Source organism: Hyperolius riggenbachi, chromosome 3 (assembly GCF_040937935.1).
Source record: "Hyperolius riggenbachi isolate aHypRig1 chromosome 3, aHypRig1.pri, whole genome shotgun sequence".
Classification (NCBI taxonomy): Eukaryota; Metazoa; Chordata; class Amphibia; order Anura; family Hyperoliidae; genus Hyperolius; species Hyperolius riggenbachi.
This window is the reverse complement of record NC_090648.1, coordinates 52,588,393-52,613,369: the sequence shown is the minus strand read 5'-3', so window position 1 is coordinate 52,613,369 and position 24,977 is coordinate 52,588,393. Positions and strand designations below refer to the sequence as shown.

Here is a 24,977-nt window from a genome sequence, read left to right as displayed (position 1 = left end):
CCCTCCCACAAATGATGTCAGCACCTCATAGCACTGAGGTGCTGACATCACACTGTGGGAGCCTTGTTGCATTGTGGGAAATAACAGCTGTTTCCAACTGCCAAAAAAGCAAGCAGCAGCTACTTCCACTGATATCACCTGTCAGCAGTAAACATTTTGCCATATGATACATTTCAGAAGGTAAATCAGGGAGCAGAAAGATTTTACAATGAGCAAACACTGATTAAATCATTTATACACAATTATTGTAAAAATAAAGCACTTTTTTCATTACGTTATTTTCACTGGAGTTCCTCTTTAATCCAGCTTAGTGTGGTCCTGGCCTTACTTTAATAGTGACTGTGATTTACTATCCTGCTCATTTACCCTTTTTGATTTTCAGTATTGGAGAATGGACCATCGTAGCCATGTTTCAAGACAATCTGATTCATAATTATACTACACACTTTGAAGTGAAAGAATACGGTAAGGAGTTTTATGTCTACTGCAAACAAATACCAGATGATTTATGCAGAGGCGTATCTAGAGGGGTGCATGGCTCGTGCCACAAGTGCCACAGCACCATGGGTGCCATCAGGGACGGATCTAGACCAAGTTGCGCCTGGGGCAAGGTCAGGTTTTGGCACCAAAAGGTCAGGTTTTGGCACCTAAACTGCCATTCCCCATCCAGTTTTGGCACCTAAAGGTCAGGTTTTGGCACCTAAACTGCCATTCCCCATCCAAATTTTGCTGCCTTTTTGAGAATTCAACAAACTGCGCCTGGGGCAAGAGACCCGTCTGCCCCCCCCCCCCCCCCCCCCCTAGATCCGTCACTGGGTGCCATGCCTGCCCCTGTGCTGCATCGGCCTGCCTTCCTCCATGCCTCCCTGTCATTCAGACCTCAGATCAGATTAATGCTGTTATCTGGGGAACACTGCTACCTAACTTATGCATGTAGGGCGCATTTGGCTTAGTGTTAGAACAGAGGACAGAGAGTGAATAACGAGAGCTATTTCCAAAAAGTAACCTCAGCAATATCCTGAGCTAAAACACACAAGCAACCATAAAACATGTACACGAGAAATTATGTGGTTTTTAGAGGGGAAGAGGGCTCTGACTGTGAAGGGGGGGGCACGATTTCATTGTTTGCTATAGGCGCTATATTACCCAGATACGCCCCTGGATTTAAGGTGGGTACACACGGGGTACCGATGTAGCCTGTCGCTAGCACACCAGGGACGTGTGCGCGACAGCTCGGCGACAGCTCGTCGCCAGGTCCCTCTGTGCAGCAGCCGTACACACGGCGCACAGAGGGACAGAGATGCGGCGGAGGCTGTCGCCGAAGGTTCCTCCCCCCCCCTGCCGGAAGCTCTGTCCATGGTGAGTGGGTTGCTGTCGCTAGTCCGCATACTCACGCAGTACGTGTGGCGGTCTAGCGACAGTTGCGGCGAAAGCTGTTGCCGGAGATTGGCCACGCCAATCGCCTGGCGACAGCTCTGACTAGCGACGGTTCATGGCGCGCTCGTTATACACACGGGGGACCTGTCACTGCAACACGCGTGTGCCACGTGGTTGCGGCGACAGTTGTAACCGGTGTGTATGAGCCTTTATGTTTGCCACTTGAAGTCATAGTTAGTCACTGGGAACCACCAAGCATTCTCTGAACATAAAAATTAGCTTCACTTGGAAGGGGATGGTTGAAGCTATCAAATCACAATGCACAGTTACATTAGATGCGGCCTTAACAGGTCAACTGTTAGAAGAGGAGACTTGCTAATTTTGTCTCCTGGTTGGGGCTAATTAGTATACTAGCTTATTATAACTTAAAGTGAGCTAACACTCGAAATTAAATTTTTGCTTTAAAACAGGGGTAGGGAACCTTGGCTCTCCAGCTGTGATAAAACTACAAATCCCTGCATGCATTTGCCTTTATTAATCATGTGTGTAGCTGTCAGACTCCTGCAATGCATCGTGGGACTTGTAGTTCCTTAACAGCTGGAGAGCCAACGTTCCCTACCCCTGCTTTAAAACATTATAGGATAACTGAAGTGAGAGGTATATGGTGGCTGCCATCTTTATTTCCTTTTAAACAACACCAGTTTCCTGGCAGCCCTGTTGAGCTATTTTCTATAGCACTGAAACGCGATCGCCGGGAAATCGCCTGAAAAATGGTGCATGCGACGCGTTTGCGTTTCGCGTTTTTGGGCGATTTGCGGCGATTAGCGCAAATTGCCCAAGTAAGAACGGGCCCATAGACCTTCATTACACTTGCGCTTTGAAAAGCGCTAGCGTTTGAGAGTTAAGTGTGAATGGGCCCTTACAGTTGTCCTTTAACACTTAAGCCTAACTGGACGAATATATATGTCCAGTGTAGTTGTGGAGAGTGCACCACCAGTATGTTACAAAATGATGCACATGTGGTATCATTTTAACCATGAAGAGTTGTAGAATACATTTTGGTGTGTCTTAACCACTTAAGCCCACAGGGTTGCTTATTTTTTGCATCTGAGCAACTTTCACCTCCCATTTATTTGTCAATAACTTTATCACTACTCATCACAATGAATTGATCTATATCTTGTTTTTTCCGCCACCAATTAGGCTTTCTTTGGGTGATACATTTTGCTAAGAATTAATTTATTCTAAATCCATTTTAACAGGAAGATTAAGAAATGGAAAAAAAAATTATTTCTCAGTTTTGGCCATTATAGTTTGAAATTAATACATGCTACCGTAATTAAAACCCATGTATTTTATTTGCCCATTTGTCCCGCCTATTACACAATTTAAATTATGTCCCTATCACAATGTATGGCGCCGATATTTTATTTGGAAATAAAGGTGCATTTTTTCAATTTGCGTCCATCACTGTTTACAAGCCTATAATTTAAAAAATGATATTAATATACTCCTTTGACATGCATATTTAAAAAATCCGGACCCTTAGGTAACTATTTATGTTTTGTTTGTTTTTTTAGTGTAATTTTTTTTTATTTTCTTGTATTAAAAATTTTATGTGGGTAATTTTTGGTGTGGGCGGTAAACACATTTTTTTACATTTAAAATTAGCTATTTATTTATTAAAAAATGGATGTGGGTGTAGTTTTACTATTTGGCCACAGTGAAAAAGTCCTGGAAGCATGGTTGTACGCTTCCAAGAAGAAGAATGAGGACAGGAAACTTTTTGTAACTCAGAAAAACCGCAGCCTCTGATTAGAGGCTGTCGGTTTTTCTGCGGGGGGGCTTTGATCAACTAATTGGATCTATAATCCCATTCATTGATCGCTGGGCTAATGGCCGTGTCCCAGGAAAACTACAAGAGACATAGGTGGTAACAGTTTAACCCCGATCAGTTGTAAAATGGAGTTTAGAGAGTTTTAGGGTTGAGGCCCATGTCCTGTGTATTCTTTTTAGTCACAAACTGAATCAAAAGAAATTACATTTTTGCATATTCTGTACCAAAATAAAAGACTTGTAAAATGAAAACAAAGTGACAGAATATAAGAGAAAAAACATATATTGTTACCTTAGGAATTTGGCTTTTTAAGTATGTATGCCATGAGGGTATATTACTATTATTTTTGCAAATAAGGTCTCATAATCATCTTTAGTGTACAATGAGAAAGCAAAAAAAACACAGTATTGATGAGCAAATACAATTTGTATATTTAACTTATACTTAGCACTGTTTATTGTAAAGCTATATTGGATGTAAATGGAGAAATAGTGTTTTGGGTTTTTTTGTGTTTTTTTTTATTGTAATTTCCCTTTAAAATGCATAGAACATAAAGTAATTACAAAACAAAATATTCCCACACTAAAAGTTTAATTTGTCCTGAAAAAAACAATATATAGATAATTTAGGTGTGATTAGTAGTAATACATTTATTGATGGATGAATGTGAGCAGTGCTGATATGTGAAAATTGCTCTCACCCTGAAGTGGTTAATCATTGTGCAACCGCCTGACAGAGCAACTGCCATTCACTAAGTGCTTTTGAAGATAAATAAATCCCTGAGAATCCTCCCATGAAGAGATGAATAGTCCAAAACCTGTCAGATATCTACTACCTACTTTGAGGGCTGGTGCACACCGAGCGCTTTTTGTGCGTTTTCAGATCCGCTTGTGGATGTGGATACGCTAGGGCAGGCTTTCTCAACCAGGGTTCCCTGGAACCCCAGGGTTCCTTGAGTACTCTGCAGGGGTTTCTTGGCAAGTATAATAGCACACATTATAATAGGGGGTACTGTAAAAAGAAGCTCTAAATTGGAGGTCAGAATAATAATAATAATGAGCACAATAAAAAGCTCTAGGATAAGAAGACAGGTTGAGTGGCAGTTTAATAGGGGGTATTTAAATAAACAACCTGACCTTCTTTTAAAGACCATGCCACCTACAAAATAAATGCAGGGGTTCCTCGAGATCAAAACATTGTTTGCATGGGGTTCCTTGAGATCCAAAAGTTGCTTGCAGGGTTCCTCCGGGGTAAAAAGGTTGAGAAAGGCTGCGCTAGGGTAATGTATTTCAGTGGGCTGGTGCACACCAGAGCGGGAGGTGTTTTGCAGAAACGCATACACCCGGGCTGCAGCATTTTTTGGATTTCGAAGGCGTTTCTGCCTCCAATGTTAAGTATAGGAAAAACGCAAACCGCTCTGAAAAACGTTCGATCAGAGCAGTTTTTCAGGCATTTTTGTTACAGAAGCTGTTCAGTAACAGCTTTTACTGTAACAATATATTAATCTGCTACACAAAAAAACTCCAAAAAATGCTACACAAAACCGCAAAACGTTAGCAAAACGCTTCATAAAAATAAGAAAAAGCGTTTCAAAAACCACTAACGTTTTGCGGATCTGCAATCGGTTTTGGGTGTGCACCAGGCCTAAGTGACAGCAACATAGGAGAAAAGTAATTTATGGCTCATTTTACTCTGGAAAAAAATGTTCTTCTTATTAGTATATGTTTGCACATATACACACATACTGTAGGGGGGTCGGGGGAAAATATGCTGAACTTACCCGGGGCTTCTAATGGTCCCCCGCAAACATCCTGTGCCCGCGCAGCCGCTCACCGATGCTCCGGCCCCGCCTCCGGTTCACTTCTGGAATTTCTGACTTTAAAGTCAGAAAACCACTGCGCCTGCGTTGCCGTGTCCTCGCTCCCGCTGATGTCATCAAGAGCGCACAGCGCAGGCCCAGTATGATCTGTGTCTGCGCAGTACACTCCTGGTGACATCAGCGGGAGCGAGGACACGGCAACGCAGGCGCAGTGGTTTTCTGACTTTAAAGTCAGAAATTCCAGAAGTGAACCGGAGGCGGGACCGGAGCATTGGGGAGTGGCTGCGCCAACACAGGATGTCTGCGGGGGACCATTAGAAGCCCCGGGTAAGTTCAGCTCATTTTCCCCCGACCCCCCTACAGTATCCCTTTAAGGAAAGAAAAGCCATTGCTGCATCAATAGTGACATAGCGGAAAGGTCACAATTGTCAGGAATCTTGAGAAGTAAACCCAGGTCTGTGAAGTGGTTAAGGAAACAATCGATAACGCTATCCTTCAGGATACATTGGGCTCACCAGCTTCACAATTTTTTATACAATATGATCTGAATAATCTGAATGACAATACAAAAAAAATTGTAGGACTAATGGGCACCATAAAAGGGCCCATACACTGGTCGATTTCAGCCTTCGATCAATCGATCAGAAATCGATTCTTTCAAATCAGCCAATTCATCGGTTTGTGATCGATTTTGATGGCCCATAGAGTTGCATTGGATCTAATGGTGCATTAATGCATTTAGATCGATTTTCAATTGATTTCTAATAGATTTCATTCTGAAATCTGTTCCCAGTATGTGGCACACATCAGAAAGATTCCTGTCAGGTTCGATCTGACAGGCAGCTGACAGAAATCTATCTGATGATCGAATCTGCTGCAAATCTATAAGTGTATGGCCACTTTAAGACTAATGTAACATTTTTTTTTCTCCTTGTCACTGTAGTCCTGCCCAGTTTTGAAGTCAAAATAATACCATCAAGGAAATATTTCCAGTTCGAAGCTCAAGAATTCCATCTTCAAATCCATGCAGAGTGAGTGCATAAACATTAAATGTTGTCATCTGAACGGGAGGAAGGGGGCGGGGTATCTGTAAGGCTTTGTTCACATCTAAAATCGAAATGATGATCGATGATGGCCGCGGTTTTGCGATTTTTTTCCCCCTCCTGGCACTTACCTTTGCGCTACGATTTTGTGTAAATCGCTTTTCAAAGCGCTTTTGCTGGGCTATTTGTTTTTTCACTTCCTGACGTCAGTCAGGAATTGAACTCTTTGACCCGGAAAATAATAAATAATAATACTGTGGGCTTGATTCACAAAGCGCTGCTAACAGTTAGCACGCTGGTGAAAAGCCCTTTATCACGCCTAAACTCAGTTTAAGCGTGATAAGTTTAGGCGTGATAAGTTTAGGCGTGATAAGTTTAGGCGTGATAAGTTTAGGCGTGATAAGTTTAGGCGGGATAAGTTTAGGTGTGATAAGCTTAGGTGTGATAAGTTTAGGCATGATAAGTTTAGGCATGATGGGCTCGATTCACAAAGCGGTGCTAACTCAGTTAGAGACTTTGGCCTCGATTCACAAAGCGGTGATAACCCAGTTATCACGCCTAAAAGACTTTAGGCGTGATGACCTTTTCACCACTGAGTTATCACCGATTTTTCCTGCTCTTCGCGCGAAGTTACCGCGCGTACGCGCGTACGCGCGGCAACTTCGCGCGAGTTTCTACTTATCATGCCTAAAGTGACTTTAGGCGTGATAAGGGCCTTTTCACCACGGTGCTAACACTTTGCACCGCTTGGTGAATCGAGCCCTTTAGGCGTGATAACCATTGCACCACGCTGGTGAAAAGCCAGTTTAGGCGTGATAAGTTTAGGCATGATAAGTTTAGGCGTGATAAGTTTAGATACATGGGGCTCGATTCACAAAGCGGTGCTAACAGTTAGCACCCTGGTGAAAAGCCCTTTATCATGCCTAAACTCAGTTTAGGCATGATAAGTTTAGGTGTGATAAGTTTAGGTGTGATAAGTTTAGGCATGATAAGTTTAGGTGTGATAAGTTTAGGCATGCTAAGTTTAAGCGCCAACTGCGTTAGCACCGCAGTGCACAGCTGATCAAAAGTTTTACTCTAGCAAAGACTGGTGCACTTCGTATAAAGTTTAATGGCGCTGCTTTGCGTGCGGGACTTTGCAAGCGATCTAAACTTATCTAAACTTAGCATGCCTAAACTTATCACACCTAAACTTATCACACCTAAACTTATCACGCCTAAACTGGCTTTTCACCAGCATGGTGCAATGGTTATCATGCCTAAAGTCTTTTAGGCATGCTAACTGGGTTAGCACCGCTTTGTGAATCAAGCCCATAGGGCTCGATTCACAAAGCGGTGCTAACCCAGTTAGAGACTTTAGGCGTGATAACCATTTTTATCATGCCTAAACTCAGTTTAGGCATGATAAGTTTAGGCATGATAAGTTTAGGCATGCTAAGTTTAGATAAGTTTAGATCGCATGCAAAGTCCCGCACGCAAAGCAGCGCCATTAAACTCTATGCAAAGTGCACCAGACTTTGCTAGCGCAAAACTTTTGATCAGCTGTGCACTGCGGTGCTAACCCAGTTGGTGCTTAAACTTATCACGCCTAAAAACTTATCACACCTAGGGCTCGATTCACAAAGCGGTGCTAACCCAGTTAGCATGCCTAAAAAACTTTAGGCATGATAACCATTGCACCATGCTGGTGAAAAGCCAGTTTAGGCGTGATAAGTTTAGGTGTGATAAGTTTAGGTGTGATAAGTTTAGGCATGCTAAGTTTAGATAAGTTTAGATCGCTTGCAAAGTCCCGCACGCAAAGCAGCGCCATTACACTTTATACAAAGTGCACCAGTCTTTGCTAGCGTAAAACTTTTGATCAGCTGTGCACTGCGGTGCTAACGCAGTTGGCGCTTAAACTTAGCATGCCTAAACTTATCACACCTAAACTTATCATGCCTAAACTTATCACACCTAAACTTATCACTCCTAAACTTATCATGCCTAAACTGAGTTTAGGCATGATAAAGGGCTTTTCACCAGGGTGCTAACTGTTAGCACCACTTTGTGAATCAGGCCCCTAAACTTATCACACCTAAACTTATCATGCCTAAACAGAGTTTAGGCGTGATAAAGGGCTTTTCACCAGGGTGCTAACTGTTAGCACCGCTTTGTGAATCAAGCCCATATAGATCGCGCGCAAAGTCCCGCACACAAAGCAGCACCTTTAAACTCTATGTGAAGTGCACCAGACTTTGCTAGCGCAAAACTTATGATCAGCTGTGCAATGTGGTGCTAACCCAGTTGGTGCTTAAACTTATCATGCCTAAACATATCACACCTAAACTTATCACACCTAAACTTATCATGCCTAAACTTATCACACCTAAACTTATCATGCCTAAACTGAGTTTAGGCGTGATAAAGGGCTTTTCACCAGCGTGCTAACTGTTAGCACCGCTTTGTGAATCAGGCCCGATAAGTTTAAGCACCAACTGGGTTAGCACCGCAGTGCACAGCTGATCAAAAGTTTTGCGCTAGCAAAGTCTGATGCACTCCGCATAGAGTTTAATGGCGCTGCTTTGCGTGCGGGACTTTGCGCGCAATCTAAACTTATCTAAACTTATCACACCTAAACTTATCACGCCTAAACTGGCTTTTCACCAGCATGGTGCAATGGTTATCACACCTAGGGCTTGATTCACAAAGCGGTGCTAACAGTTAGCACCCTGGTGAAAAGCCCTTTATCATGCCTAAACTCAGTTTAGGCATGATAAGTTTAGGTGTGATAAGTTTAGGTGTGATAAGTTTAGGCATGATAAGTTTAGGGGCTCGATTCACCAAGCGGTGCTAACCCAGTTATCACGCCTAAAGGACTTTAGGCGTGATGACCTCTTCACCACTGAGTTAGCACCGTTTTTGCCTGCACTTCGCGCGAAGTTATCGCGCGCAAAGTTTTGCGCGCGCACCCGCACAGGCGCGCGCGCAAAGTCCCATAGGGTTTAATGGGCGCATCGCGCGAAGTGCGGGGCGCTTCGCGCGCACGCACGCGGGAGCGCGCGCAAAACTTTACGCGCGGAAACTTCGCGCGAAGCCCTTCTTATCATGCCTAAAGTGACTTTAGGCGTGAAGAGGGCCTTTTCACCACGGTGCTAACACTTTGCACCGCTTGGTGAATCGAGCCCCAGGTGTGATAAGTTTAGGCATGCTAAGTTTAAGCGCCAACTGCGTTAGCACCGCAGTGCACAGCTGATCAAAAGTTTTACGCTAGCAAAGACTGGTGCACTTTGTATAAAGTTTAATGGCGCTGCTTTGCGTGCGGGACTTTGCAAGCGATCTAAACTTATCTAAACTTAGCATGCCTAAACTTATCACACCTAAACTTATCACACCTAGGCCTCGATTCACCAAGCGGTGATAACTCAGTTATCACGCCTAAAGGACTTTAGGCGTGATGACCTTTTCACCACTGAGTTATCACCGCTTTTTCCTGCTCTTCGCGCGAAGTTACCGCGCGAACGCGCGTTCGCGCGTACGCGCGTGAGAGCGCGCGCAAAGTCCCATAGGGTTTAATGGGAGCTTCGCGCGAAGCGTCGGGTGCTGCGCGCGCACTTACGCGCGTACGCGCGGTAACTTCGCGCGAAGCCCTTCTTATCATGCCTAAACTGAGTTTAGGCGTGATAAGGGCCTTTTCACCACGGTGCTAACACTTTGCACCGCTTTGTGAATCGAGCCCCTAAACTTATCACGCCTAAACTGGCTTTTCACCAGCATGGTGCAATGGTTATCATGCCTAAAGTCTTTTAGGCATGCTAACTGGGTTAGCACCGCTTTGTGAATCGAGCCCTTAGTACCCTGGTGAAAAGCCCTTTATCATGCCTAAACTCAGTTTAGGCATGATAAGTTTAGGCATGATAAGTTTAGGTGTGATAAGTTTTGGCATGATAAGTTTAGGTGTGATAAGTTTAGGCATGATAAGTTTAAGCACCAACTGCGTTAGCACCGCAGTGCACAGCTGATCAAAAGTTTTATGCTAGCAAAGACTGGTGCACTTCGCATAGAGTTTAATGGCGCTGCTTTGCGTGCGGGACTTTGCAAGCGATCTAAACTTATCTAAACTTAGCATGCCTAAACTTATCACACCTAAACTTATCATGCCTAAACTTATCACACCTAAACTGACTTTTCACCAGAGTGGTGCAATGGTTATCATGCCTAAAGTCTCTAACTGGGTTAGCACCGCTTTGTGAATCGAGCCCCTAAAGTCTCTAACTGGGATAGCACCGCTTTGTGAATCAAGCCCTATGTATTTATTCTTAAAAGCGCAAATGCAATCACTGCTTAAAATGATGTTGTGAGCGTTTTGCATTTTTCCTATTCCTTCCATTGTAGCAAAATCGCCCTAAAAATGGTACAGGCAACGCTTTGCTGAGCAGAAAGCAGATAAAACGCTCTGATATGAACTACCCCATAAGCAATCATTGCACAAGCGATTTATGAGCGTTTTTTTAAAATCGCTGGTGCTCAAAAAACTTTGCAAATCGCCCTATTTGTGAATGAGCCCTAAAAGAGGTATTTGTTCTAGTGATCAGTGAAATCAGGAAATACGTGTGATGTAATGTGTAACATATGTAAGAAGTGGAGTGTGTTATTTATAATCATATTCATTGCTTCTTTCATTAGTTACCTGTACGGGAAACCTTTGCAAGGTGCGGCTTATGTGCTCTTTTCCATAAAGAAAGACGAGGAGAGGAGAAGCTTACCAGACACCCTAAAAAGAATTGCGGTAAATTTATAATTTACAAGCTATTCATGTAATTATGCTATTTAAAATTGTACCTTTTCCTAAAGCATACAAGTATATAGCCAAACGTGCGTACGTTAAAAAGGGGCGCTGGGAAAAAAGGGCGCGGGGTTTTAAACGATAAGCATGGATAACGTTTAAAAATGTATTGTACTGTATTTCGTTTAAAATTAATGTTTTATAAAGTTATAAATCATTAAATAATGTGCATTAAATCGGCAATTGTAAAAACGTTAATCTTTCGTTTAAATAGTGAAACGTATAGTAACGTTTAAAAAAAAAATTTACTAAGTAACCCTCCCTGTACCTACCCCTAACCCCTAGACCCCCCTGTTGATGCCTAAACCTAAGACCCCCCCTGTTGGTGCCTAAGTAACCCTCCCTGTACCTACCCCTAACCCCTAGACCCCCCTGTTAGTGCCTAAACCTAAGACCCCCCTGTTGGTGCCTAAACCTAAGACCCCCTGTTGGTGCCTAAACCTAAGACCCCCCTGTTGGTGCCTAAACCTAAGACCCCCCTGTTGGTTTTTTCGTTTAAAAATAATGTTAAAAAAATTGTGCTGTTTTTCGTTTAAAAATAATATTTAAAAATGTATAAATCATTAAATAATGTGTAATCATGAGAAGCAGTAATAAAACATTAAGTCTCCGGGCGCCGCTTTTAAAACGTTATTTTTCTCCGGCGCCCTTTTTTCCTATCGGGCGCCCATTAAACGATATTTATTATAGGAGTGAATGGCGGCGCCCGATTTGTCCACTAGCCTCCTGCGCCCTTTTTTACTGTTACCGCCAAACGTACATAAGGCTGGAGATACAGTGGAGGGAAAAAGATGTCATTATACAGCAGCAAATATACAGCAATAGAATATGATTCAGAACAAGGAAAAATGGCAATGCACCCCAGATATTGAAGAATAACCCATATGGCTGAGGAGTCCTTGATGTAAGGATGCTAAGATGCAAGGAGATATGATAGCAACAATCAATTAACGCAGAGTTCCTGACCAGAAGCAGGCAACTGATGATACTGTGAGGCATAGCCGGCCTTCGACCTGAGCGACCGGAGCCAAGAGGGCGCCTATAGCTGGTTGCCTATACTGAGGGCACCTAAACCTGATTTCCTATACTGGGGGCACCTATAGTTGGCTACCTTTACTGAGGGCACCAACACCTGGCTACCTATACTGGAGGCACCTATGCCTTGCTACCTATGGGGGAGATGGAGACCTTCAACTGAATTCCTATACTGGGGGCACCTATGCTTGGCAACCTATATTGAAGGCACCTACACATAACTGTCCCACTGATCGTTTTTATTAATATTTCTGAAAGGTTCTAGTCTTCATTTTTAAGTGTATTCAGGATAATGCACTCTTTCCATCCATTCTTGGATATTAATAGTATTTTTTTTTATTATACATATGTGACGTGTCACGGAGATCTGAGCATTTGGCGTGATGTGTCACAACGTAAAAAAGGTTGGGAACCACTGTCCTAGGAAATATCTCAGGAGAAAAGGTGAATTGCATATGGGCCTCTCTGTGTGTGCGTGCGTACTTGCATGTGTGCGTGCGCGCACGCGGGAAGAGGATGAAGGGGGGCACAAAAATCAGGTTTCGCTCAGGGAGCTGTGAAACCTAAGGCCGGCCCTGCTGTGAGGTCCCTGTCCTCAAGCAGGCAACCGGTTGTACATGAAATTCCTGTCCACAGGCAGGCAGTTGATGGTTTTGGAGGATCACGGATTGCCTGAAGGCCGTGATATTCTTCAATATCTGGGGTGCATTGCCATTTTTCCTTGTTCTGAATCATATTCTATTGCTGTATATTTGCTGCTGTATAATGACATATTTTTCCCTCAGCTGCCCAGACACTCAGATCACCTCAAATTGTATGATTTATATTTACCTTTTTAGGTGTATTAATAAATGGTATTTTTTATTTTTATATATACCTCTGGTGTCTATGACTCATTGAAGTGAGACTTGGGCGCAGATGGGTTCTGCTTTCTTTTCTCAATATAATCTCACACTTTTTTAAAAGAACAGGCAAATGTTTGATTTCATGATGGCAGCCATCTTTTTGGTTGAAAGGAGGTGACAGGGAGCATGAGACACAGTTCCAACTGTCCTGTGTCCTGAGCACCTCTCCCAGTTGCTAGGCAACGTGAATAACAACATAGGAAATCCCATCATGCTCTGCACAGCATCAGGGAAAAAAAGCCCAAGCCGTTTTCTTTGATGGGTGGAGCTTAGCTATAAATGCAGCTAAAAATGATGCTTTGGTAAGAAAAACAAAGTTCTGATGCTGTGAATCTGTTAAAAAAAACACAGAGGGCTTGATTCACTATGCGGTGCTAACCTACTTAGCACGTCTAAAGTCTTTAGGCGTGCTAACCAGGGTGCTAAGTAGGTTAGCACAGGTTTTCTCAATCAGATCGCGCGCTAAGTACCGCGCGCAAAGTTTAGCGTGCGCAAAGTCCTATGCGCGCGCTAAGTCCCATAGGCTTTAATGGGCACTTCGCGCGGAAGTTTTGCGCGCATAAAGTTTTGCGCGCGTAAAGTTTTGCGCGCGAAAAGCTCGTTTAGACATGCTAAGGGGGTTTTCACAGGCGTGCTAACAGTTAGCACCGCTTTGTGAATCAAGCTCCAAGCCTTTTCAGTGCTGCTGAGTAGATTTTTAGTCCGGAGGTTCACTTTAATATTTTTATTGGGGGGCATGTGACAATTTGATGAATTATCTGGAGGCATGTGACTACTTCATTCTTTGAACTGGAGGCGTGGCAATGTTTGATAATTTTATCTGGAGTCATGTGACTACTTTATTCTTTTATCTGGAAGCATGTGACTAATTATTGCATTTTGAGGCACATGGCTACTTAATCCTAATATCTAGGGGACCATGGCTTCTAGATGCATGTATCAAGGGACATATTACTGTAATCTCTTGTATCCAGGGGCATAACTAGAAATCACTGGGCTCCCCTGCAAAACTTTGGATGGGACCCTTTTCCTACCTTACTTCTCCAGAATCACTGCAGTACACAATACTTGGGGAGGGGGTGGAGAGGTTGGGGGCTGTGCGCTGTACACAAGACCTTGCTGAACACTGAATAGGGACTGTCTACAAATCTTTGTCCACAAAACTTTGTATGATTCCCTCTCAGTGGCTAAACAGATGCAGCCATTATAACAATTGTGCAGAGAGCAGAATGTTTTTTTCTCTCCCTGCCCTTAGTTGTCTGTCTCTCAGGACAGGGAAAATAAACTTCTCCCCCCACAGGGCCCCCTGCGGCTTCTGGGCCCCCCTGCAGCTGCCGCCTGCATCCCTTGCAGGGTCTATTGTTCCGCCCTTGCTTGTATCTAGGGACAACATAATTCTCTTACAACAGTAGTGTGGTCTGCAGATAAAAGTTAAACTGCCTCTCCAGCAGTATTGAATTGTGGTCTCACATTGCTTGTTGGACTGAGATATTATTCCAACTTGCCTTAAAGGGAAGGTCCAAGCAAAATAAAAAAAATAAGTTTCACCTACCTGGGGCTTCTACCAGCCCCATGCAGCCATCCTGTGCCCTCCTAGTCACTCACTGCTGCTCCAGTTCCCCGCTGGCAGCTTGCCAACCTCGGAGGTCGGCGGGCCGCATTGCGTACATTTTTACGCATTCCCGCTAGTGCGGGAACATTAACACATACATTTTACGCGTTAGTGGTGCAAGACGTAAAAATGTACGCAATGAACCAGTAACACGTGAAAATGTATGTGTTAATGTTCCTGCACTAGCGGGAATGCGTAAAAATGTACGCAAGCGGCCCGCCGACCTCCGAGGTTGGCAAGCTGCCAGTGGGGAACTGGAGCAGCAGAGAGTGACTAGGAGGGCACAGGATGGCTGCATGGGGCTGGTAGAAGCCCCAGCTAAGTGAAACTCATTTTTTTATTTTGCTTGGACCTTCCCTTTAAGACCCTTTCAACTGTACTATGCATACAATTTTTATTATCTCATAAGTTTATTTTCATTTCAGGTTTGCTTTAAGTTCACCTGTGCACAAGTAATGTGTGTAATAACATGCAAATATGGTTGTACAAAATTGCTGTCTGTAAATACAACTGTCTCCTGGTTGGTCCATTTTCAGATATCAGATGGAGAAGGTGAAGTTACTCTGCAAAGAAAAGACTTAGTGAAGTACTTCAAGCAGGAGACGGACATGCTGGAGTGGAAGTTGTGTGTGTCTGTCACGGTTATTACTGACTCCGGTAAGGCTGGAAAACCAGTTGTTGCCTAATGTCTTCCGCTGGGGATTAAAGTAGAACTCTGAGATGTGTAGGTGAATTGGGTGTTGAACAAAAAGGACACAAAAGGTGTCGGCTCTGCAGGGCTGGACCATGTTCCTGCACAGGGGGGATGCTATTAACTCCTCAGTGTATAGTCTAATAATCACCTAGCTCAGTGCTGTCCAACTGGCGGCCCGCGGGCCGCATCCGGCCTGCCAGGACTCCTGCTGCGGCCCCCCTGTCGCCTGCTCCATGCTGTGGCAGCTCTACAATGCCCCCCGAAGAAAAAACCCTTTCCCCCATGCTGCGGGTGCTGAAATGTAAATATTTACAGCCCCCCTCCCCCCCCCTCGTCCTCCCCTGTGCTACTGCCGCCTCTAACACACCTCCGATCAGCGGCAAACAGTCGATAGGAACCAGCCAGACCGGCGCATGGCAGCCGCACGGTGGACTTTAAGTGCTGGACGTGACTGATGATGTCACTTCCTGCATTTAAATTCACAGGCGGCAGCACGGGGGAGGACGAGGGGAGGGGGTGTAAATATTTAAATATTTACATTTAAGCAGCCGCAGCACGGGGGAGAACGAGGGGGGCGGCGGTGTGTAAATATTTACATTTAAGCAGTTGTAGCATGAGGGAAAGGGTTTATGGCATTTTCTGGGGAAATCTGCGGCCAATCTGATTGCATTTTGTGGGGAAATCTGCGGCCAATCTGATTGCATTTTGTGGGGAAATATATGGCCAATCTAATTGCATTTTGTGGGGAAATCTGCGGCCAATCCAATTGCATTTTGTGGGGAAATCTATGGCCAATCCGATTGCATTTTGTGGGGAAATCTGCGGCCAATCCAATTGCATTTTGTGGGGAAATCTGCGGCCAATCCGATTGCATTTTGTGGGGAAATCTGCGGCCAATCTGATTGCATTTTGTGGGGAAATCTATGGCCAATCTGATGGCATTTTGTTGGGAAATCTGCGGCCAATTCAATTGCATTTTGTGGGGAAATCTATGGCCAATCCAATTGCATTTTGTGGTGAAATCTGCGACCAATCCAATTGCATTTTGTGGGGAAATCTATGGCCAATCCGATTGCATTTTGTGGGGAAATCTGCGGCCAATCTGATTGCATTTTTTTGGGAAATCTATGGTCAATCTGATTGCATTTTGTGGGGAAATCTATGGCCAATCCGATTGCATTTTGTGGGGAAATCTGTGGCCAATCTGATTTCATTTTGTAGGGAAATCTGCCGCCAATCTGATTGCATTTTGTGTGGAAATATGCTGCCAATCTGATTACAGTTTGTGGAGAATCTGCTTCCAATTTGGTTGCACTTTGTGGGGAAATCTGCTATTACTCTAATTGCATTTTGTGGGGAAACTGCTGCTATATTTTTTTTTCCTTGAGGGGGGGGGGGGGGTTTGGGGAGGTCTGCCGGCCCTCCACAATGTGGTGAGAAAAAACAACGGCCCTCCATACCCGCAAAGTTGGACACGCTGACCTAGCTGAATGAATCTTATTCAGGTGATGGTAAGGGGTTAAGTTTCCTGCAATGTGTTTATTGTCTTCACTTATCTGACTCTTCAGAAAGGCATTATCAATATATCTTTATCAAGGTTTCCCTCCCTCCCAGCATGGACTGCACTGAGCAGCCAGAGCTTTGTTACATGCTGCAGAGCCAGAAGTATAATATCACAAGTAGTCAGTTAGGAGTTGTGTATATGTTTTGGCTGTAATATTGCTGTAATATAACTAACAGTCAGGGAGATATGTATATGTTACGGCCAGAACCCGAAGTCTCCCCACGTCATTTTTTTTTTTCAAAAAATTTCCCACACTCTGAACATAAAACCAAAATTTAAATAAAAAATAAAATAAAATATTTTTTTTAACTATTGTTTCCCAGTATCTTTTTTAATATATCCTGCAAATTAGGTGTTGCTAGGATTTAAGTGGCCTTTGCTATTAATTGCTAAAGTCGGCGGGAATTTTTTCCCTAAGAATTGTCATTACGGGATTTAAATGTTTACTTTTTTTCTTTGAAATTTTAAAATCGATTTTCTCAAAAAGTACAAGGACTTTTAAAAAAAAATGTTTCCTCTTGTTCCCACTGTTCTTCTTAACATTCCCTGCAGATTTGGTGTTTCTGGCACTTAAGGGGGCTTTGCCATTAACCGCTAAAGGCGGCGGGCATTTAATTTTCCCACGGTCAGAAGGAGAATTTTAAAATCGATTTTCTCAAAAACTATAAGGTCTTTTTGAAAAAAAAAATTCCTCTTGTTCCCATTGCTTTTCTTAACATTCTCTGCAAACTTGGTGTTTCTAGCTTTTAAGGGGGCTTTGCTATTAAACGTTAAAGTCGGCGGGCAGACATTTTCCAAACGGCTGCAAAGCAGGGCTTAAAACGATAAATAACGTTCAGGCAGGACAAATAAAAAGCAGGTTTTGCCATTAAAACTATAAATATCGTTTTAATCAAATATCGGGCAGGAGGGGACACCATCGTTTTCACTGGACGCACTTGGGTCGGCATCACTTGTATTTGTTGTCATTATGTAATATTTGCCCTTTCATCATCTGCAGGCAGCGATATGGTGGAAACTGAGCTTAATGATATTTACATAGTGACATCTCCATATAAGGTCCTCTTCACCAAGACCTCGAAATTCTTCAAACCTGGAATGCCTTTTGAACTAATGGTAAGACAGCATGTGGGGCATTTACGTCTCATAGCAGAAGGGGGAATATACGTGTACGTTAAAAAGGGGCGCTGGGAAAAAAAGGCCGCTGGGTTTTAAACGATAAGCATGGATAACGTTTAAAAATGTATTGTACTGTATTTCGTTTAAAAATAATGTTTTAGAAAGTTATAAATCATTAAATAATGTGCATTAAATCGGCAATTGTAAAAACGTTAATCTTCCGTTTAAATAGTGAAACGTATAATAACGTTTAAAAAAAAAATTACTAAGTAACCCTCCCTGTACCTACCCCTAACCCCTAGACCCCCTGTTGGTGCCTAAACCTAAGACCCCCCTGTTGGTGCCTAAACCTAAGACCCCCCTGTTGGTGCCTAAACCTAAGACCCCCCTGTTGGTGCCTAAACCTAAGACCCCCCGGTTGGTGCCTTAACCTAAGACCCCCCTGTTGGTGCCTAAACCTAAGACCCCCCTGTTGGTGCCTAAACCTAAACCCCCCCTGATGGTGCCTAAACCTAAGACCCTCCTTAGTGATCACTGCATTGTGTGTAGAATAATGTTTTAAAAAGGCCCTTTCACACCAGAGGGATTTTTTGGCGTTTTAACGCCACGGCCGAAGTTGGCGTTTTGCTAGGTAAAAGAAAGTCCATAGACTTTCATTTTACCTTTCACATCTAACTCGGCGTTTTGGAGCGTTGCGTTTCAACGCTCCCAGGAGCTTTTTCAGGGCTGTTAACAGCCGAAGTTGGCTGTTGGCGTTTCAATGATAGTCAATGGAAAACGCCAACTTCAGCGTTTTCAAAGCCTTTTCAAAGCGTTTTACAGCTATCTTGTTCACTTACTTTTATAGAAGAAAAAAAAAAGGACGTTTTCATATGGGCTGTAAAACTCTTTCAAAAGGCTTTGAAAACGCTTTGAAAACGCTATGTATTGGCGTTAAGCAAAAGGCTGACTTTCAGCCTTTTCTACCGCAGCCTCTAGTGTGAAAGAGCCCTATAAAATATATTACAATTTACATTATGTACTGATCGCTTTGTTTCGTGAATAATAATGTTTTACAAACAGTAAGGGATAACATTTAAAATAATGTTTTATTGAAATAAGAAACGTAAATCATCACAAGCAGTTATAAAACATTAAAAATCTTCGGGCGCCGTTGGAAAACGTTATTATTCTCGGGCGCCCTTTTTTCCTGTTCGGCGCCCAGTAAACGATAATTATTATGGGAGTGAATGGCGGCGCCCGATTTGTCCACTAGCCTCCTGCGCCCTTTTTTACTGTCACCGGAATATACTGCTATGCCCTGCAGGAGCCCACGCAAAATACTTTGCATCTCAACAGGGGCACCCTATGTAGGCTTACCATTCCCTAAGAAATGGAGGGTGGGGCAGTTCTGACAGCACCCTGAACACTGCCACAGGGTCGGCGCTACCATTAAGGGAAGGGGGGGGCAATTGCCACCAGAGCCCGGGGGGGCCCCCAAGCATCGCTTATATAAATATATGATTTGTCTGCCGGGTGCTGTGCATGGTGCGGGCGGTGGAAGACATGAGGCAGCAGCGACAGGCAGGGCCTGCCTCTTCCCTGAGTGCTCCCCTATCTGCAAATCTGAGGAGATGCGCAAAGGAAAGCATTGGTATTTCACCTGTCAGCATCGCCCGGGAAGTTCAGCAGGCCTCCTCTACTTTCCACAGTTTAGAGTCTCCTCTCTGCTGCCCTCCAGTGACGCCTTTCAGTACTGCGCTGCTGGAGGAGTCAGGGAGGACGCGCTATGACTGTGCGATGTGCAAAAGATTTGCTGAAGTTTATGGCGACGCTGACAGGTGAATTGCATCCTCGCACCTCACTGCTCTGCATATGGGGGGGGGGAGACTCTACCTAATCATGATGAGGGGAGGGCACACCTAACTATTTACGTACCACATGAGAACATCTGGCTATCTATACCAAGGGAGGGTTGTTTAATCATGGGGGACGCATCTGGCTATCTATACAATGAAGGGGGCTAACTATTTATGAGAGACACATCTGGCTATACTGGGGGGAGGCACCCAATCAGGGAGTACACATCCAGCCATCTATACTGGGAGGTGGGGAAGGCTACCTAATCATGGTGACACATCTGGCTATCTATGCTAGATGGGAGCCAGGGTGGGGGTTCCCAGCAGAGGTTGGGGGATAGTTAGTGGGGCCCCCAAGTTATTTTTGCCCGGGGCCCCACTGGGGCTAGAACCGGCCCTGCACTGCCACCACAGGAGCGCAATGGCTGCCTCCTGGGGGAAAGGTTAATTTTTGTTTTTATTATTATTTCTTTGTTGTTGTTTTTTTTTTTGGGTTGGACTTGATGGACAGATGTCTTTTTTTAACCAAACTATAATATAACTATGTATTTAATTACAATGGACATATGACTATGGTAAAGATTAGATTGTGAGCCCCTCTGAGACACAGCTAGTAGTGACATTACTATATAAATTGGAAAGCCATGTGTAAGATGTTGGCGCCATATAGTGTAAATACTAAATAATAATAATGCTTAACTGGGGGAACCTATTTTTGTAGCCACACCCCTGCTTCAAGTTTAACTTTCATTTTGACACTAAAAAAGTATTGTAGTGATGGTGTACAGTTGATCTACTGACCCGCTAACCTGCATCTTCCATCTGTCTTAGGTGTTTGTTACAAACCCTGATGGGTCTCCTGCGAATAGAGTTCCTGTGGTTGGTAATCCAGGACCAGTTAGAGGGTCAACTCTGGAAGACGGAACTGTCCGCCTGACTGTCAATACCAAGACTGGCATATCCTCGCTTACCATATCTGTAAGTCTTACATCAGTTGGCTGGTTTCACGCACTGTGCAAGTACATTAACTGCTGGACTTAATGGGAACCTAAGATGTTAAAATAGGGACAATTTATACTTACCGGGGGCTTCTAGGTAGTACTGCGCAGAATGCTCCCGGGCACTGGAGCGCTGTCAGGGCACACAGACAGCCAAGCCACGCATGTGCAGAAGCCCACGACTGACGGAAACTGACTGTTACCAGGAGACATAGTGCCAGAACGGAGGGGCCGAAGAGGACGGCGAGGGAGCCCGCGGTCCTCATATGGCTGGAGGAAGCCCCAGGTCAGTATAAACAAGGCACAGTGTACCATCTCAGGTACACTATATTCAGGTACACATATTTATAAGGCAGTGGAGAATTCCTGCTTTAAAGGCCACCTAGACTGAGAGGGATATGGAGGCTGCCATATTTATTGCTTTTAAAAGTGACACTGAAAGAAATAAAAACTCATGATATAATGAATTGGTTGTTTAGTATTGATAATTAATAGAACATAAGTAGCAAAGAAAATAGTGTCATATAGTTTTTTTTTTATTTTAGATATATAGCTTTTTTTATATAACATTGCATCATTCTCTAATAATTGCAGTTTCCACAATACACTCAGCATTTTAAATTATTTCACAGAGCAGGCTACTGACCCTTTGAACTTTTCTCTACAAAAAAAACATAAACAAGGAAGAAACAATGAGAAACAGTTGAGATAAGTGCTTCAAAAGACAGTGCTGTCCATGACTTTATAAAGCCGCAGAGCTGAAAGATAGATAACTGCAGTTTCTTCCTGTACTGGAAACAATATGAGACTCATATCTGTGCTAATAATGTTTCATTTCTTAGCTGTACTACACATACAAATCATCATACATTTATTTTCAGATTCCCTTTAACCAATACCAGTTGCTTGGCATCCTGCTGATCTATTTGGCGGCAGTAGTATCTGTATCACACACCTGAAACAAGCATGCAGCTAATCCAGCCAGACTTCAGTCAGAAACCTCTGATCAGCATGCTTGTTCAGGGTGTACGGCTAAACATAGGACAACCAGGCAATGTGCATTGTTCAAAAGGAAATAAATATGCCAGACTCCATATCACTCTCGGTTCAGGTGTACTTCAACAACTCCACAACTCACACATCATGATGTGAAATCCAACCTGTTAAAAAAAGTCCAGAATTGACATCGCAATTTGCAATCAAAAACATCCATCAAGATGTACAGGGATTTTCTATTTTCTTCCTGCTGTCCCCTGATTGCTTTTTTGAGTCACATAAATGCTTTAAAGCGGATCCGAGATGAAAAGCTAACTATAACAAGTAACTTGTCTATATATCTTATCTAAAGTTTAGATAGTTTACACAGTTTAGATAGTTTACACAGCATATCTAGCTGCAAACAGCTTCAAAAGGTTATAATTATTTATTCCTGTGATACAATGAGGGCAGCTTTGTTCTGTTTGTCACATTACACACAGGCAAGCTGATCTGTATCTCCCACTCCCCTCTCCTTCTCCCTCCTCCCCTCTGCCTCTGAAATCTCTGGCTAGTAACCTCCTCCTCCTCCTGCCCAGACTGAGCTCCCATAAGCCCTTGCTACATGGGTCTCAGAGTGCCTAGGCGCTGGAGGAGCTGTGGGCGAGGCTTGTTTAGTTTATAGGGAATTAGGGTATTAAAAAAAAAAAAAAAAGTATTTGGCTTGAGGAATGCCTTATAAACTATATGGAAGGAACACAATTATGCAATGAGTAAAATTTTATCTCGGATCCACTTTAAGACACGTGGCCTGTTTGATCAATGAGACTGGCCCGATTAAAACATGCGTGAGTGAACAATGGTCAGGCAATGATTATTGGTCATCTCCTTTAGTGGGAGGAACTTGTACTTGTGGTTAAATGCAACATCTTTAGCAGCTTCCATTGATTTTTATACAGGTATTCCGATGCAATGTGGCACAAATGATGTTACCATTGTATTCATAAATGGGGAGACTGGTATTTTTTTTCTTTATGTGTTATGGTACAGCTAGAGAGATTCGGATACTCACTCATATCAGGCGCACACTAGCTATAGTCGAAATGGTGCCTAAGGAAAAAAATGCAATAAACATAGATCCACGTTACAATAGTTTTTTTTTGTTGTTGTTGTTTTTTTTTTGTTGGTTTTCTCTGTATTTTATTGTTGTTACAGTACTCTGTGCACTCTATTAGGGTTAAAACTAGATTTGCCAAGAAGCAGTCCAGAAATCCCCACCTTGCTGCAGGAAGAATTGCATGCACAAAGCAGGAGGCTTTGCTACTTACTATCCACACCTGAACTAATCTACTGGATGGCTGGAAACTGTGGCTTTCCTATATACCAAGCATTGTGCAATGTTTATGTTTTATAGACATATCAAAACAATATTATTGAACTGATGAAATGTTTGTTATTCCTGCTTTCCGTATACACAGCCAAGTAAATAGAAAGCAGTTTTTTTCCCCATCCATCCATTTTTTATTTATTTATTTATTGTGTGTGTGTGCGTGTGTCAAAAGTGGAATTTCCCTTCAAAGTCCATTTTTTTTTAATTGAAACTTTCTAGAACTTAATCTAAAGACTAATCCCCGCCCCCCATTTTCAGCCACACCCACTTCAACTCTGGGGATAACCTTCCCACCAATGCCGTGTTGCAAGTCTTCCTTCATCTGGAAGTGCTTTGTCATCAAGAGATGTTCCTCTTCCCTTCTGAGGACAGTATAGAGAAATTGCTTTTTGGATATTAAATGTGTTAACTGCCTTAACCTGGACCCTGACAAATCAGGAATCTTCACGTGCCTATAACATATCCCTGATGATCTGTTGTAACGTATTTCAGCTGAAATAAATCAATCTGGTCAGATGATCACACTTCTCTTCTACATTCAAATGATGCCATCAGGCTGGGTTCACATAGGACATAGGGTGAAAAAGTAGCGTTTTATGCAGGTGCATGTGCGATTTTGTAATGTGTTTTTACTGAGTTTTTGGTGCGTTTGCGGTTTATTACCACAGATGCGTTTTCCATGTGTTTTGCGGGCTATTCGTTTTTATAATTAAAGTTATGCAAATCACTAGGAAGACAATAGGAAACGGAAACATATCAGAAATCTTAATAAAAAAACAAAAAAAAACCAAATGCATGTAAAATGCATTAAAACGCTATGCATATGTGTCGCCTTAGACTTTCATTATGTGCGTTTTGACACCCATCCTGCATAATATGCAACAACACTAGCGTTAGCAAAACACATACTGTAAATCGCCGTTCTTCGCATCTTTTTCTGCGTCCCATTGACTAACATTGCTGCATAAAACGCTATGTGTGCACCCGGCCTCTAGGAGGAAGAACTGTGTGTGTGCATCCTGCATGTTTTTCAGGCTGAGTATTGGGTGGAGTTTTCCAACCACTGCAGAGGGTTCAGCCAAAACTCTAACCTTTTTTTTGTGTGTGAAAATTTGGTCCAGATAACAACTATTTGTGACACTTTGGGGGTGGGGGAGAGGTGTGGGGGGGGGGAATGAAATTTCGTAGGCCACACAAAAAAAAGAAAAAAAAAAAAGCTCAGCAAGGTTTAAAACAAATAACTATTTGACATTTAGGCTACTTTCACACCAAGACGTTGCGTTTTAGGGGATGTTATGGTCGCATAACGTGCCCCTAGTGCAACACATGGTGGTGTTGAAGTTGGACGTCAGATTGAGCCACGTTATGAAACTCTCAAAGCAGCGCTGCAGGATAGTGATGGGAAGTCCGGATCTTTTTAAGGATTCGGATCATTTGAATCAGATCACTGAAAAGATCCGGATCTTTGAATCAAATCATTTGAATAATTTTACTAGGGAAGCAAACTGGGTGAAATGACTAGCAGGACAGGACTTTCCCTGCACTGTACATTCTGTATGTTCCTGTTCATTCCAGACAGACATCCACTGTGAACCGAATCGTTCATTATGATGATCCGGATGATTCGACTCACAAAAAAGATCCAGATCAAATGAACGATTCGTTTATGATCCGGACAACACTAAGAGTCCCACCACGAGTCACCACAGTGCAGTGAATATTAATTAGCCATGTGGCTAGTCACTGAGCATGTGCAAACAGTCTAACGCAGCTAAAGCCCAGTATAACGCACAGCATGCTGCACTTTCATTCAACGTGTAGCATTACAATGTAACGCAACGTGGGCACTGTGAACAGCACATTGATTTTACAGTGCTGTGAGTTAGGCTGCGTTTCTGGCTACTGTAACGTGGGACTTTAACGTCTCACTGTGAAACCAGCCTAAGGCT

The 24,977-nt window shown here is 43.2% G+C and overlaps 1 protein-coding gene across 1 annotated transcript in view; it reads left to right on the top strand.

The window, feature by feature from the left end:
• LOC137562604 (venom factor-like) overlaps positions 1–24,977 on the top strand; it is a 278,606-nt gene that overhangs the window by 35,656 nt on the left and 217,973 nt on the right. The window contains exons 6-11 of the mRNA XM_068274108.1: positions 383–465; positions 5,977–6,064; positions 10,739–10,841; positions 14,987–15,107; positions 17,709–17,824; positions 20,497–20,643. Of these exons, the coding sequence (XP_068130209.1) occupies positions 383–465; positions 5,977–6,064; positions 10,739–10,841; positions 14,987–15,107; positions 17,709–17,824; positions 20,497–20,643 (658 nt within the window). The remainder of the gene's footprint in view (positions 1–382; positions 466–5,976; positions 6,065–10,738; positions 10,842–14,986; positions 15,108–17,708; positions 17,825–20,496; positions 20,644–24,977) is intronic.